The sequence below is a fragment of the Staurois parvus genome, unplaced genomic scaffold, assembly GCF_062004578.1.
Source record: "Staurois parvus isolate SC_StPar_1 unplaced genomic scaffold, SC_StPar_1.0 ptg000854l, whole genome shotgun sequence".
NCBI classification, from domain to species: Eukaryota; Metazoa; Chordata; class Amphibia; order Anura; family Ranidae; genus Staurois; species Staurois parvus.
Window position 1 is genome coordinate 68,955 of NW_028318650.1, and position 16,910 is coordinate 85,864.

Here is a 16,910-nt window from a genome sequence, read left to right on the forward strand (position 1 = left end):
TATTTAGAATAAACCATAATTATTATTAGTTTTTTTTCATTTAATATTATTTATGATTCATATAGCGCCAACAGTTTGTGCAGCACTTTAAAACATGGTTCAGAAAGTACAGTTACAATGCAATTCAATACAGGAAGGGCCTGCTTGTTAGAGTACAATCTAATGGGGAGCATCAAGAGATACAAAAAGGTAATAACTGTGGGGGATGGGCTAATGGAGAAAATAAAAGTACAGTTGTTAGATGGAGGTAGGATGAGCCTCTGAAGAAAATGCTTGTTAGGAATCGTCTTAAAGCAGACAGAGGAGGAGATAGTTGGACAGATTGGGGTAGGGAGTTCCATAGGATGGGACAGACTCAGGAGAAGTCCTAGAGGTGAGCATGGGAGGAGGTGACGAGAGAGCTAGAGAGCAGAAGGTCTTGGGAGGAACGAAGAGAGCAATTTGATTGGTATTTTGAGACTAGGTTAGTGATGTACAGGAGTGGACTGACCATTTGTAAACTCGGGCATTGCCCGAGGGCCCGGGTCAGTAGGGGGCCCCATGAGATGCCCCTCGTACCTTTTTCATTGGCTTTTTTGAGTTTGGGCAAGGACACAGGGGCCCCATGATCCCCTATTGCCCGGGGGCCCCATGAGTTGTCAGTCCGTCCCTGGTGATGTAGCTGGGGGCCTAGCTGTGGATGGCTTTGTAAGTTGTTAGTATTTTGAATTTAAATTATTTTAAACATTTAACACAAGGCCCAATGTGATAGCATGGGCAGGTCCACTTTCTGAAAGCATCAGAGGTCTATTAGACCCCCAATGTCTCCCCTGCCCTCTGCTTCAGCTGCCCAGGCACATAATTTCCTCTTTCAACTGTGCTCCTGGCTTTCTAGCTGGTGTTTTGACAGCTCTGAACTGGAAGTGCCGAGAGCTTCTGGTTTACAGTACTGCAGTGGGAATCGGCCTGGGTGACCACTCACCATCCTACCAGTTGTTGTTTTGGTCTCGAGCTCCTTGTAGAAGAGCATAGGAACCACCGGGAGGGGTGCTGGGGAGGCAGGTAAAAGTGTTCAGGCAGTTGCACAGCCACCCAGAGCCACTGATAAAAATTGAATTTGCAGCCATGACCTTGTTTTACCCTGTTCACCCTTTGGACATACCAGCCACATCAGAAGAGCTTAGCTAGTTATTGAGTACTGGGACCACCCCAAGGTGGACAGGAACACCTCCAACCACAGTTGTGTTTATATGTTACAAATCCTCTACACCATGTGATAAATATTATTATATCAAATTCATAATTCGGCACTTATATTAGATTGATGGCAAGCTTGCAAAATATTTGGTTTTTATCATTAATCATAATGAATATTAATATGTGTGAATGGCCTTGAACCAGTGATAGTGTTAATTTCTTCAGTTAAGCTGAGACAGGAGTTAGCTAATTAACCGGCTGAGAGCCGAGTATTCTATAATAGGGCATAGCTCAGCAATGGGCAAACTACGGCCCGGCGGACCTTTTAATCCGGCACGCGGAGCTAGGCTCCCGCTAGGCTCCTCTCACAGTCCGCCCTGAAGACCGGTGTAGCATGAAAATCTGTCTCCTATGAGAATCTGTCCCCCTCGACGTATCTGCGCATGTGCCGGAGATCGCCGATCGGCTGCTAATGCCTGAAACTGGCACATGCGCAGATACGTCGAGGGGGACAGATCCTCATAGGAGACAGATTTTCATGCTACACCGGAACGGCGCGGGAACACGGCGAGAGGAACGCGCGGAGCAAAGGTAAGTGAATTGACACAGGGGGGACTTGGGGACTTAATATGGGGGATGAATTAATATGGGGGATGAATTACTATATGGGGGATGAATTACTATGGGGGATGAATTACTATATGGGGGCTGAATTACTATATGGGGGATGAATTAATATGGGGAATGAATTACTATATGGGGGATGAATTACTATATGGGGGATGAATTACTATATGGGGGATGAATTACTATGGGGGATGAATTACTATATGGGGGATGAATTAATATGGGGAATGAATTACTATATGGGGGATGAATTACTATAGGGGGGATGAATTACTATAGGGGGGATGAATTACTATGGGGGATGAATTACTATATGGGGGGTGAATTACTATGGGGGATGAATTACTATATGGGGGATGAATTACTATATGGGGGATGAATTAATATGGGGAATGAATTACTATATGGGGGATGAATTACTATATGGGGGATGAATTAATATGGGGAATGAATTAATATGGGGAATGAATTACTATATGGGGGATGAATTACTATATGGGGGGTGAATTACTATGGGGGATGAATTACTATGGGGGATGAATTACTATGGGGGATGAATTACTATATGGGGGATGAATTACTATATGGGGGATGAATAACTATGGGGGATGAATTACTATATGGGGGATGAATTACTATATGGGGGATGAATTACTATAGGGGATGAATTACTATGCTTACTATGGGGGAATATTACTATACTTACTACGGATGACACATACACATCATTCATCTACTCTTGGTCCGGCCCCCGGGTCCAATATATGAACCCATTGAGGCCCTCAAGTCAAAAAGTTTGCCCACCCCTGGCATAGCTGGTTACAGGACTCTGGTGTAGAATGTCAAGGGTGTTAGAAGTGAATCAAAATAGAATAAGTATGACATAATATATACTAATAGTATCTGTGTGTATTTAGTTTGCTTTAGTTTGTTTTATATGTAGATTTCTGGTTATACAACATTATTGAGATGTTGTAAAGATACATTCTTAATTTATATTATCATTTAAATATGAGCAGGCTGATGTAACATGGTCAATTTATGGTCACTACATATGGGCCTATCAATCAAAAGACCATATATGTAGCATCCCCTACCTTCAATGTAAGCAGTATTGTTTGCCATACAAGGTTCTAAGATCACGAATTATGATGCTTACAAGTATCATAAATAGGCATCCTAGTAGATGCGGACACACACTCACACACTAAAGACGCTGTCGTTATTCACATACTGAGAAGCTGAAACAGGTGCATTCTCTTAGAGACCTAAGATCACGTCACTTCCTTCTTCTTGCTCGGACTCAGCTGCGTTGAACAAGACAAGAACCACATGGCCGGACAGCCATGACAATAAGGGTGACACAATTTTTAAACTTCTGCTTTGATATTTCTGGAACTGTTCACGATACGCTTTACTTTGTTATTTTAAGCCATTGTGTGATAAAATAAAAAAATTTTTATTTCAACGGCTCTTTAATTCCAAAATCGCCTAAAGAAGTATTATACGTGTCTCAGAAAATTCTACACCATGCCTATGATGAAACATGTGGGTGGATCTCTCCTGTTTTAGGGGTGTATGGGCTACAGCACCATAGGGAATTTAGAGAAATTGATAACAAGATAAATAAATCATGTTATCGAAAAATATTGGAGGAAATTTACATTCCTGGAGTTGCACAGGGGTGTGCTTGCACTTTCCGACAAGACAATAAACCCAGTTACAAGGCTAAAAAGGTTAAAATACCCTACAGTGGCTGTAGTAGAAAAAGGTGAAGGTTCTAGAGTGGCCATCCCAATCTCCTGACCTTAACATCATTTGGGAACTTTGGGGAGACCTAAAACATGTAGTTCAGGGAATTTACAGGACCTGGAGGGTTTGTGCAAAAAACGAATGGGTGACTTTACTTCATGATAAAATGAAGGGCCTTATTCACAACTATCACAAAAGACTATAAAAGGGGGCAATACATAATATTAGGAGCTAAAGGTGGCAGTAAAAAGGTTCAAGCCCACATAAACCCTTAGTTTAATTTGGCTAACAAAATTTCAGTTGCATCAAAACAAAAGGTGAGCAAAGTGGTGTGCAAAGTCTTACACTTTTTCACTTTAGAAGACAGCCACAATCTGGGTAGAAAAAGACTGTCTTCTGCCAGTATACTGCAGAGAAAGACCCTTGCTGTCTGTGAGGAACCAGTGGTCTGTCTGCAGAGATCATGAGATTTGCTTGGGGAGCCATTGTTTTGCCATCTGGTCCCATTAGGGAGCTTCAAACATCAAGAAGTGAGGGGAAAGCTTGGTCAATTGTGGGAAACCCCCTCTTAGACAGCTGTCACTGAAGTAAAATCTCCCCTCTATTCCTGTTTAGGTAATTGGATTCACATCACTTTCTGTCCCAGTGTTAATGGTCAGGAGGACTAAGAGAGATGGTGAATCTACCTAGCAGAGACATAGACAGCAAAAACAAAACTACCAGGGTTAATGACAATACAAATATCTTGACTTTAAAATGACATTATTTGAGTAGAAGTTATTGATCTAGAGCAAAGTTTTCAATGTAGGCTAAATTCCAGAGATAGTTGTAAGGACAAATGTAATGTCTACAGCAGGGGTGGGCAAACTTTTTGACTTGAGGGCCGCAATGGGTTCATATATTGGACCCGGGGGCCGGACCAAGAGTAGATGAATGATGTGTATGTGTCATCCATAGTAAGTATAGTAATATTCCCCCATAGTAAGCATAGTAATTAATCCCCCATATAGTAATTCATCCCCCATAGTAATTCATCCCCCATATAGTAATTCATCCCCCATATAGTAATTCATCCCCCATATAGTAATTCATCCCCCATAGTAATTCATCCCCCATATAGTAATTCATCCCCCATATAGTAATTCATCCCCCATAGTAATTCATCCCCCATAGTAATTCATCCCCCATATAGTAATTCATCCCCCCTATAGTAATTCATCCCCCCTATAGTAATTCATCCCCCATATAGTAATTCATCCCCCATATAGTAATTCATCCCCCCTATAGTAATTCATCCCCCATAGTAATTCATCCCCCATATAGTAATTCATCCCCCATATAGTAATTCATCCCCCATATAGTAATTCATCCCCCATATAGTAATTCATCCCCCATATAGTAATTCATCCCCCATAGTAATTCATCCCCCATATAGTAATTCATCCCCCATAGTAATTCATCCCCCCTATAGTAATTCATCCCCCATAGTAATTCATCCCCCATATAGTAATTCATCCCCCATATAGTAATACATCCCCCATATAGTAATTCATCCCCCATATTAATTATCCCCCATATTAAGTCCCTAAGTCCCCCCTGTGTCAATTCACTTACCTTTGCTCCGCGCGTTCCTCTCGCCGTGTTCCCGCGCCATTCCGGTCTTCAGGGCGGACTGTGAGAGGAGCCTAGCTCCCCTCCCCTCACGTTCGTCACGCTGCCCCGCCTACACACATCCTGACAGCCACATCCGCGGGCCGGATTAAAAGGTCCGCCGGGCCGTATACGGCAGGCGGGCCGTAGTTTGCCCATTGCTGGTCTAGAGTATAGTGAATTCACTTGAGTTATTCACTCAATATAGGGTAACTTATAGAAGTAGGGTGCATAATATCCAGCGTTTGTAATTTTGTAATGTGTTCATTGAACTTAAAAGATTATAATTTGTGAACTTCCATAACTAGTACTCAAGTGTAAATGTTCATGTATTCCCAAATCCTCTGAGTAGTTCCTACATAGTCTACATATTGTAAGAGCGTATATATAACACAGGACAGGTTATAAGTCAGGTGTTAGTGCCCATAGACAAGCAGCTGCAAGTGAGAATTGAGATTTATCTGCTGCTGGGAAATTTTTGTAACTTTACAACATACCTTTCAAACACACATAATGAGGTAGGTACACAGCAGACACTATGTTTGGATCTTGAGGTGTCTTAATGTTGAACAGAGGTCCCAATACTTCCGATCCTTGATAATGGAGAAACTCTATGTAATTATACCAGGAATCCAATTCATATTCCATTGTTACTGGACGTCTCACTTGGAATTTAATTCCTGTCTCCGAACATCGGAAAAGTCCAGCAGATTTCAATTCCAATCTAGATACAAGAGTAAAAGAAATACAGCATTATACATGTATATTTAGATACACTTAATGTAAATAATCTTATCAATGTCTATTTATAATATTGAAAAAAACATTTTTCTATGTATAGTTTGCATTACCTATTTACATGGGGGCAACCATATTTTTCACTTTATACACATACTCTGTTTCCTACTTGGTAGTGCTACACAATGCAATATTGTAATTTCTGCACACTAAATAAATTGTGTATATGAAAAAGGGATATCACCAATAAACAGTTAAAAAGTGATACACACTACTGATCTCATGTTTTGCATTGTATTGTTATTGTTCTGCCACATGTTCTGTCCCCCTCTGTAATGTACAGCGCTGAGCGAACTATTGGCGCTTTATAAATACTGTATAATAATAATAATAATAATACTGTGCAAAAGTTTTAGGTGCAGGTGTAAAAAAAATTCAGTAAATTAGAATGCTTTCGGAATTAGAACTGTTTTGAACAATTATTATTATACAGGATTTATATATTATTATTATACAGGATTTATAGATTATTATTATACAGGATTTATAGATTATTATTATACATGATTTATAGATTATTATTATACAGGATTTATATATTATTATTATACAGGATTTATATATTATTATACAGGATTTATATATTATTATTATACAGGATTTATATATTATTATTATTTTACAGGATTTATATATTATTATTATACAGGATTTATATATTATTATTATACAGGATTTATGGCACCAACAGTTTGCTCAGCACTTTACAATATAACGGGAGACAATACAGCAACAATGCAGTTCAATACAAGAGGGATACAAGGGCCTGATCCTTGGAGCTTACAATCTAAGAGGGAGGGGCTGGTGGTCCAAAAGGTAATAACTGTGGGGGATGGACTGATAGGAGAAATAGAAGATTCGGCTATTAGCTGAAGGCAGGTGAGGCTTCCCTGAAGAGATAGGTTTTCAGAGATCGCCTAAAACTGGGCAAGTAGTCAATAGACAGATTGGGGTAGAGAGTTCCAGAGGATGAGGGAAGCTCTGGAGAAGTCCTGAAGACAAACATGGGAGGAGGAGACAAGGGAGCTAGAGAGCAGGAGGTCATGGAAGGAGCGGAGAGGACAGTTTGGGTGATATTTAGAGACAAGATCGGTGATGTGATTTGGGGCAGAGTTAGAAATGGCTTTATATGTTATTGTTAATGTTTTGAATTTTGTTCATTGGGCAATGGGAAGCCAGTGGAGGGATTGGCAGAGATGGGTGGAGGATACTGAGTAGAGGCCAGTAGAGGGATTGGCAGAGAGAGGTGGAGGACACTGAGTGGAGGCCAGTAGAGGGATTGGCAGAGAGGGGTGGAGGACACTGAGTGGAGGTCAGTGGAGGGATTGGCAGAAAGGGTTGGAGGACACTGAGTGGAGGCCAGTGGAGGGATTGGCAGAGAGGGGTGGAGGATACTGAGTAGAGGCCAGTAGAGGGATTGGCAGAGAGAGGTGGAGGACACTGAGTGGAGGCCAGTAGAGGGATTGGCAGAGAGGGGTGGAGGACACTGAGTGGAGGTCAGTGGAGGGATTGGCAGAAAGGGTTGGAGGACACTGAGTGGAGGCCAGTGGAGGGATTGGCAGAGAGGGGTGGAGGACACTGAGTGGAGGCCAGTGGAGGGATTGGCAGAGAGGGGTGGAGGACACTGAGTGGAGGCCAGTGGAGGGATTGGCAGAGAGGGGTGGAGGACACTGAGTGGAGGCCAGTGGAGGGATTGGCAGAGAGGGGTGGAGGACACTGAGTGGAGGCCAGTGGAGGGATTGGCAGAGAGGGGTGGAGGACACTGAGTGGAGGCCAGTGGAGGGATTGGCAGAGAGGGGTGGAGGACACTGAGTGGAGGCCAGTGGAGGGGTGGTAGCCCAAATGGGGTAAACCTACCCCTCCCAAAGATCTAGTATCCAATTCTACCCTGAGAGCCCGCCCACGTGTATTGCAAAAATAAAGATTTCAGGAAGATAAAAATGGTCTGTGGGGTATCTAAGGGTACATTTGAAAAACATAAAGAATACAAGGTAGGATGTCCATTTTTTTTAAAGTGCCATCTGTCTGAACCAAGAGTGTTTCAAAGTTCGCCATTTCACTAAGTTTAGTATTTACTAATGACAACAGGGGTTTTTAATTTAAATCATAGAGAACTGGGAATAGATGGAATTTGTACTCCTAAATACAGTACTTAATTGCAGTGGATTTCCATATAAAAGGAAAAAAGTCACATAGAGCAGAAACATTAGAATCTGGTATAGAAACATTTAACTCTGTGGTCTTATGCCTGTTTACCTTGCAATTGCTATACTGTCCAAAAATGTTAAATACATGTATAAGAGCCAGGAATGCCACTGAAGGGTTAGATATACATAACAATAAATCGTCTGCATATAGACTTATCTTAATTTCACATTGTCCTATTACACTGTTCAACAGGTAAAAAGTTTTGGGCATAAAATTAGCTAATCTTACATAATTTTGGGGTGCTGAAAACGAAAATGACCCTAAAAAATGTTGATTGGCTCTAGTTTCCATGATATATTCACCCATCTAATGACGTAAGCCATTCAAAATTATGATGCAACTTCAGCTGCATATTGCGCAATTGATACTGGTGACCAATAGAAAATTGCATGTATACTGAGATGATGCAATATTAGCCTTTAATTGCATCACTTCACTGCATAAAAGCTGCAGTATCTGTAGCTGATTGGAGTTCGTCTTTACATTTCGTTTTATGCTTATATAGGCTACTCAGTAATGCCTCGAACTTGTGTGAATAAAGCAGATAATTTCTGCTATATCTGCGGTGAAATAACTTTTATCTCACAAAAAAGGAGGATAACAGGAATGATTAAGAAAGCCTACAACTTGTATTTTGGCTGCAAGATAGGAGACCAGGACAAGAGCTGGGCACCACATATATGCTGCAATTCTTGTGGGACGGCACTGGAGCAATGGTTGAATGGAAAAAAGGCATCTATGCCTTTCGCTGTGCCAATGATTTGGAGAGAGCCAACAGATCATGTTAGTAATTGTTACTTTTGTATGGTGCCTCCAATTGTAAAAGGGCTAAATAAGAAGAAAAAGTTATCTTTGCACTATCCAAATATTCCATCGGCAATACGTCCAGTTCCTCATGGAGAGGGGCTACCAATTCCTAAAGCACCAGAATCCTTCGTGGTTGAGTCAAGTGAGGAAGAACCTGAAGCGTGTAGTCACGTGCAGACATCTATCTATATATATATTGTGCATTATGTAGTCATTACGCCTATAGTAGAAAACTTTCCGTTTACAGAAAAACTAGAGCCAATTGACAAATTTCATTGTTATATTTGAACTCAGAATGTGAAATTCATTAAGAAATTGATCCTTTTGTTTCCAAAACTGGCAAAAAATAAAAATTTGTTGAACAGTGTTATAAGCCCTTGGATAGTTTGGTTGGATCTGATGGCATTCACCAAATGTTCTACAGCCAGAATGCAGAGCACAGGCAAAAGAGGGCAGCCATGTTGCATGCCATTATGGATATAAATAGGGTGAGAAAGAATAGCACTTATCCTGACCCCAGCACAGAGCATTTCATATAAGGCAATATTTTAATTAACAGTCCTGATGGTGCCGATCTGTAAGAGGTAGAGATGAATTCCCAATAGACTCAGTCAAATGCTTTCTCAACATCAACTACGAGAAGGCATAAGGGATGGCGTTTTTCCTGGCATAATTAATAAGGGTGATTGTTTTGGTGGTGTTGTCTCTGGCCTCTCTAAAAGGGACAAACCTGACCTGATCTAAAGGAATGAAAGAGGACATATGGGGCTACAGTTTGAGAGCGATTACTTTTGCATAGTTGTTTTAGTCCACATTATAAGGGAAATGGGTCTGTAGTTACTACATGATGCTGGATCTTTTTTTGCTTTTGATACAACAGTTATGTGGGCTTCTTGGGAGTGTCTCAGGAAGGGACATGTTTCCTAAATAAGGTTATAAGCTTTTTCCATAACTGGAACCAAAGTGTCTAGAAATTGGGAATAAAAACTGAAGACATCCGGGCCAGGACTTTTCCTGAATGGAAGAGACTTAATTACAAAAGTAATTTCTTTGGCCGTAAATAGCTTTGGGTTCCCCAATCACACCAGTTGATAGAGTTGGAAGGGGAGTGGAATGTATATAGTGTCCTAAAGAAGTTATAAAATGAACACACAAGAGTGACCTTAGGGGTAGCTGGAATGTTATATAACGAGAAGTAATATAATTGAAAGGCCTTAGCTATGGCTTCAGAGTTATATACCAGACCCTGAGAAGGACATAATATCTTAGGAACTTACATTCAGGACTATCAGTGCTTAACTGAATGGGTTAAAAGCTAGCTCTTTATGCCGCATATACTGTATGATTGGTTGAGTAGTATGCAGAGTTCTGTACCTTCGGATAAAAGCAACAGTAGTGCAGAGGAACCAGGAACCTTTTTGTGGGTGGCCTCTAAGGTATGGATTAACGGGGTAGGGTCTTGATTTTAAGAGTTTTAGCCTTAATCAACCTGGTACAATTTTTAATTAATAGCCCTCTCAATACACATTTAAGGCTTCACATTGGATTGGTTTGGCAGTAGGGTCCTGTATATAGATCATCTTAAAATCGTGTTTCGCTGCCATGATTTCTATTTGTACTGCCAAATCTCTCAGTAGAGTCTCGTTCAGGTGCCTGAATGCAACAAGTTTAATGGTATTTGGATGCTGCCACATACCTTACTTGTGAGCCTGACGGCAGAAGAAGGCCACTTGTACAGCTCTGGCTCGGGGGCCACTGAAGCTGGAACAGCAATTACAAGAGCATGGCAAGGTATGAATTCCTAGTCAGTCCTGTAGTCTATGCGGGGATTGCTGGCACTTTGCTGGCAGATGGGATGGCTGGACCGGCTGGTAGCAGAGCAGGCAGGCAGTGGAGCAGGCAGGCAGTGGAGCAGGCTGGTAGCAGACTGTATGCAGGGTCAGACAAGCCGGGTCGGTAACAGATAAGCAGATCAGGCATGAACGGCAGGCAGAAGAATGGTCGGGTCACAAGCCAAGGTTGGTGATGGTGGGAACAGATCAGGCAGATACAGAAGGCAGAGGGGGAGTCCAAGAAGCAAGCCGGGGTCAACACAGGTATCAGTCACAGGATCAGGCACAGGAATACGGGGGGGGGGGGAGCTGCAGATCAGACAGCAATTCACTAGTGCAGCTGCTGCATGTCAAGGTCCTACCTTTTCTCAGAGACTGTGCGGCTTCATGTACTGGCGTCCATCTTGGGTTTCTGCAGAGCATGGTGGGAATCTTTTATGCCTTCAGGTCTCTGAGGTCCATCCCCCAGAGGGGTGTGGCTGAGTACATATAAGCCTGTGGCCCGCACATGCTCTTTGCACTTGTGTCTTGTGTCTTGGTCTTGCTACAGCTCTGTGTATACTCTCGTGACTCTTCTCATATCTGACTCGGCTTGTGACTAGACCATTCTCTGTGTTTTCCTTTGATCTGACCTTCCGTTGCTGAACCTGGCCCGTGACCTGTGATTCTTGTCTACTGTTCTGTACCGTTTTGTCCCGTTGTTGTCGACCCGGCCTGCCTGACTACGTCATTCTTACCAGCTACACGCCATTGGCGGCGGCCATTACCGCAGCCGGGGTGTCTCGGGGGCTGCGACCTGGTCCCTGGCTGCGTCAAGTCCATCCCCACCATCAGGGGCCCTGGTGAAGGGCAGCCTGGGACTTAGACTCCGCGCCCTGAGGGACTTCGGTCTGTGGGTGGTGGTTGTCGTCAGTCAGTGCGTTACCCTGCCACTAGGCCTACCTGTCCGTTCCACAGCCCTGCCCTGACACTGCACCTATATTGGCCAGTGGGCGCCGGAATTATTTAATGCACATTTCCGTGCATGTACGCCCGCGCATGTGCATATGCGCTCAGCCACGCACAACAGTACGAGCCGGGGTGGACTGACAACTCATGGGGGGCAATAGGGGATCATGAGTTCACTGTGTCCTTGCCCAAACTCAAAAAAGCCTATGAAAAAGGTACTAGGGGTATCTCATGGAGACCCCTACTGACCCAGGGCCCTCGGGCAGAGCCCGAGTTTCCAAATGATCAGTCCGCCCCTGGTACGAGCACCTGCAGGCCCGCGCCTGCGCATTCGCGTGCGGCTACAAGCCTCAGCTACACCATGGCCAACATGTCCCTGACAGAAGCCAAAAAGAAGTACAGACTGGGAAATGATCTGACAATATACAAGAGGCTATTGTTGCTGTGGGAGACCAACTCAAAGCATGGTGAGATATAAAAATATAACCAATGCAACTATAAGAGCAGTGGGCCACTGAATAAAAGGTATAATCCTCAGCAATAGGATTAAGGGTATTCCAAAATATCTACAAGTTTTAGGCCACGAAGCTTACGATTGATAGAATGAAAAGCTGGAAAAGGGGTCCTAATTTTCCCTGAGGAAGAGTCCAATAGAAAATCAAATATAAAGTTAAAGTCATCTCCTAATATTATACATCCCTCCGCAAATTGTTCTAATTTTGTTAGGATGAATAGAAAACAGCTTTTGACTGAGAAGTACCGTATTTTTCGCCATATAAGACGCTCCGGAATATAAGACGCACCCAATTTTAAAGGAGGAAAATCTAGAAAAAAAAGATTCTGAACCCAATACATATAGTAATTCATCCCCCATATAGTAATTAATCCCCCATATAGTAATTCATCCCCCCTATAGTAATTCATCCCCCATAGTAATTCATCCCCCCTATAGTAATTCATCCCCCATAGTAATTCATCCCCCATATAGTAATTCATCCCCCATATAGTAATTCATCCCCCTTATAGTAATTCATCCCCCCTATAGTAATTCATCCCCCCTATAGTAATTCATCCCCCCATATAGTAATTCATCCCCCATATAGTAATTCATCCCCCATATAGTAATTCATCCCCCCTATAGTAATTCATCCCCCCTATAGTAATTCATCCCCCATATAGTAATTCATCCCCCCTATAGTAATTCATTCCCCATATTGTGTCAATTCACTTACCTTTGCTCCGCGCGTTCCTCTCGCCGTGTTCCCGCGCCGTTCTGGTCTTCAGGGCTGATCCACGAGCAGAGGGGGTGATGACGTCAGCGCGCACCGCCGGGTGTACTAAGATGGCCGACCGCTCCAGAGATAGGCCAAAGCCGCGGCCTTTCCTACGGCCGTGGCCACGCCTGACGGATTCTCTCTCTATTCGTCGTATAAGACGCACCAACTTTTCCCCCCCAGTTTTGGGGAAGAAAAAGTGCGTCTTATACGGCGAAAAATACGGTAAATGTTTGCGAGCATCAAAAGTTGATTGTAAAGTGTGCATTTAAGTAAGATACCGGTCCATGGGGATAGTGTCTTTCATAGTAAGGGGACAGAAGTCCTATGACTACACCTTTGGTTTTAGTATCAGGACAATTACTCATGTGCCACTGTTTATAATAACGGTGGAGATTTTAGCGGAAGATAACCCCTTAAAGTGAGTTTCCTGCAAAAAAAATAGCACATTGGATTTTGAAAACCCTGAACATTCAGGGAACTCACAGTAACCTTGGCCATCATAAAAAGAAAAACAAATATGTATCCATCCTGGCCAACGAGCCCGAACAAAAGAAAAAAAAAAAAGACTAAAAAAACTAAAATTGCATGAAACGCTAATAAAAGAAGAGAGAATTTATTTTAAAAATTGGAAGAATCAAATCAGTTCATCAAAAGATCACAATTAAAAGTTGAAACTCCTGTGTGGCGTCCTCTGCTGGTGTATTTGTGTATAACACAACCAGAGAAGACTAACTATTGGAGGAGACGAGTGTCAAGGGCTGGCCAGCTTTCATAAATAATGCATAGATTCATAACCTGGAGATCTGGAAGTATATAGCCAAAGGTAAGAGAGTGTCTTATAGCTGATACCAATGAAGAGAAGAAGAAAAGAAAAATAGGGAGAAATTAGATGTGAAATCAGTGATTTCTATTCCCTTGTTTTTTTGTACAATTTGCACTTTAGGACTTTTGATTACCTGATTTTACTACATATTTTTCTATGTGGGATGCTATTATTGCATATGTGGTTCAGTTTACACACTGGTGGCTTTCGAGTGTTCAGCATGACCCAATTCATTAGACAGGTATAGCAATCTCTCGTGAGTATCTGTCTGCTGCCCGAGAGCGGATGCCGCATCAGACCCTTCCTATCAGCTCAGCATCACCTATTCAGACAGCTCAGTGTATCAGCTTGAGCTGAGGGGTGAAGCATCAGTGGATATAGTGAATGCAGGGTCCGGGGAGAGCGGATACAGTGAATGCGGGGTCCGGGGAGAGCAGATATAGTGAATGCGGGGTCCGGGGAGAGTGAATATAGTGAATGCGGGGTCCGGGGAGAGCGGATATAGTGAATGCGGGGTACGGGGAGAGCGGATAGTCCCGTATAGTGAATGCGGGGTCTGGGGGAGAGCGGATATAGTGAATGCAGGGTCCAGGGATATAGTGAATGCAGGGTCCGGGGAGAGCGAATATAGTGAATGCGGGGTCCAGGGAGAGCGAATATAGTAATGCGGGATCCGGGGGAGAGCGGATATAGTGAATGCAGGGTTCGGGGAGAGCAGATATAGTGAATGCAGGGTCCGGGGAGACCGGATATAGTGAATGCAGGGTCCTGGGAGACCGGATATAGTGAATGCGGGGTCCGAGGAGAGCGGATATAGTGAATGCGGGGTCCGGGGAGAGCGGATATAGTGAATGCGGGGTCCGGGGAGAGCGGATATAGTGAATGCGGGGTCCAGGGAGAGCGGATATAGTGAATGCGGGGTCCAGGGATATAGTGAATGCAGGGTCCGGGGAGAGCGAATATAGTGAATGCGGGGTCCAGGGAGAGCGAATATAGTAATGCGGGATCCGGGGGAGAGCGGATATAGTGAATGCAGGGTTCGGGGAGAGCAGATATAGTGAATGCAGGGTCCGGGGAGACCGGATATAGTGAATGCAGGGTCCTGGGAGACCGGATATAGTGAATGCGGGGTCCGGGGAGAGCGGATATAGTGAATGCGGGGTCCGGGGAGAGCGGATATAGTGAATGCGGGGTCCGGGGAGAGCGGATATAGTGAATGCGGGGTCCGGGGAGAGCGGATATAGTGAATGCGGGGTCCAGGGAGAGCGGATATAGTGAATGCGGGGTCCGGGGAGAGCGGATATAGTGAATGCGGGGTCCGGGGAGAGCGGATATAGTGAATGCGGGGTCCGGGGAGAGCGGATATAGTGAATTCGGGGTCCGGCGAGAGCGGATTTAGTGAATGCGGGGTCCGGGGAGAGCGAATATGGTGAATGCGGGGTCCGGAGAGAGCGAATATGGTGAATGCGGGGTCCGGGGAGAGCAGATTTAGTGAATGCGGGGTCCGGGGGAGAGCAGATTTAGTGAATGCGGGGTCCGGGGAGACCGGATATAGTGAATGCGGGGTCCGGGGAGAGCGAATATGGTGAATGCGGGGTCCGGAGAGAGCGAATATGGTGAATGCGGGGTCCGGGGGGAGCGGATATAGTGAATGCGGGGTCCGGGGAGAGCGGATATAGTGAATGCGGGGTCCGGGGAGAGCGGATATAGTGAATGCGGGGTCCGGGGAGAGCGGATATAGTGAATGCGGGGTCCGGGGATAGCGGATATAGTGAATGCGGGGTCCGGGGATAGCGGATTTAGTGAATGCGGGGTCCGGGGGAGAGTAGATTTAGTGAATGCGGGGTCCGGGGAGACTGGATATAGTGAATGCGGGGTCCGGGGAGAGCGAATATGGTGAATGCGGGGTCCGGAGAGAGCGAATATGGTGAATGCGGGGTCCGGGGGGAGCGGATATAGTGAATGCGGGGTACGGGGAGAGCGGATATAGTGAATGCGGGGTACGGGGAGAGCGGATATAGTGAATGAGGGGTCCGGGGAGAGCGGATATAGTGAATGCGGGGTCCGGGGAGAGCGGATATAGTGAATGCGGGGTCCGGGGAGAGCGGATATAGTGAATGCGGGGTCCGGGGGGAGCGGATATAGTTAATGCGGGATCCGGGGGGAGCGGATATAGTGAATGCGGGGTCCGGGGAGAGCGGATATAGTGAATGCGGGGTCCGGGGAGAGCGGATATAGTGAATGCGGGGTCCGGGGAGAGCGGATATAGTGAATGCAGGGTCTGGGGAGAGCGGATATAGTGAATGCGGGGTCCGGGGAGAGCGGATACAGTGAATGCAGGGTCTGGGGAGAGCGGATATAGTGAATGCGGGGTCCGGGGAGAGCGGATATAGTGAATGCAGGGTCCGGGGAGACCAGATATAGTGAATGCAGAGTCCAGGGGAGAGCGGATATAGTGAATGCAGGGTCCGGGGAGAGCGGATATAGTGAATGCAGGGTCCGGGGAGAGCGGATATAGTGAATGCGGGGTCCGGGGAGAGCGGATATAGTGAATCTAGAAAAAAAATCTAGTGGAACCAATTGCCTTCAGAAGTCACCTAATTAGTAAATAGCGGAATACTTTTTCAATGCACTCTAATTATGTTACTATAATTAGGTGTGTGCTATAAATTTCTTCCAGCATTGTTTCTGTTCATTCTTTCTGGAGGCGGCCATTTTGCTGAAGCTCAGTGCCCTGAACAGCAGTAAATCTTTAGTTTGTCAGCAGATAGGCCTCTACAGTTTCTGTATAGTGCCTAAAAATAGAGAGCAACTGAGCATGTGCAGAGCAGGGTGAGACAGTGTATTACTGGATTTTAAACAGTATACAGACCTCCCAACTTTTTGAGATTCGAATGAGGAACACCTATTAGCAAAGGTATGTAAGCATAGGAAACATCTCCTGCCACGTCCCCTTAAAGGAGACTTATACGAAAAAAATTAAACTGACAAGTGTTTTTTTGGGGGTTTTTT

At 44.5% G+C, this 16,910-nt stretch overlaps 1 protein-coding gene across 1 annotated transcript in view; it reads right to left on the reverse strand.

Moving 5' to 3' along the window:
- The window catches only part of LOC149443511 (uncharacterized), a 186,258-nt gene that overhangs the window by 47,213 nt on the left and 122,135 nt on the right, over positions 1-16,910 (reverse strand). Inside the window, exon 15 of the mRNA XM_089655596.1 lies at positions 5,703-5,929. Coding sequence (XP_089511722.1) covers positions 5,703-5,929 — 227 coding nt within the window. The remainder of the gene's footprint in view (positions 1-5,702; positions 5,930-16,910) is intronic.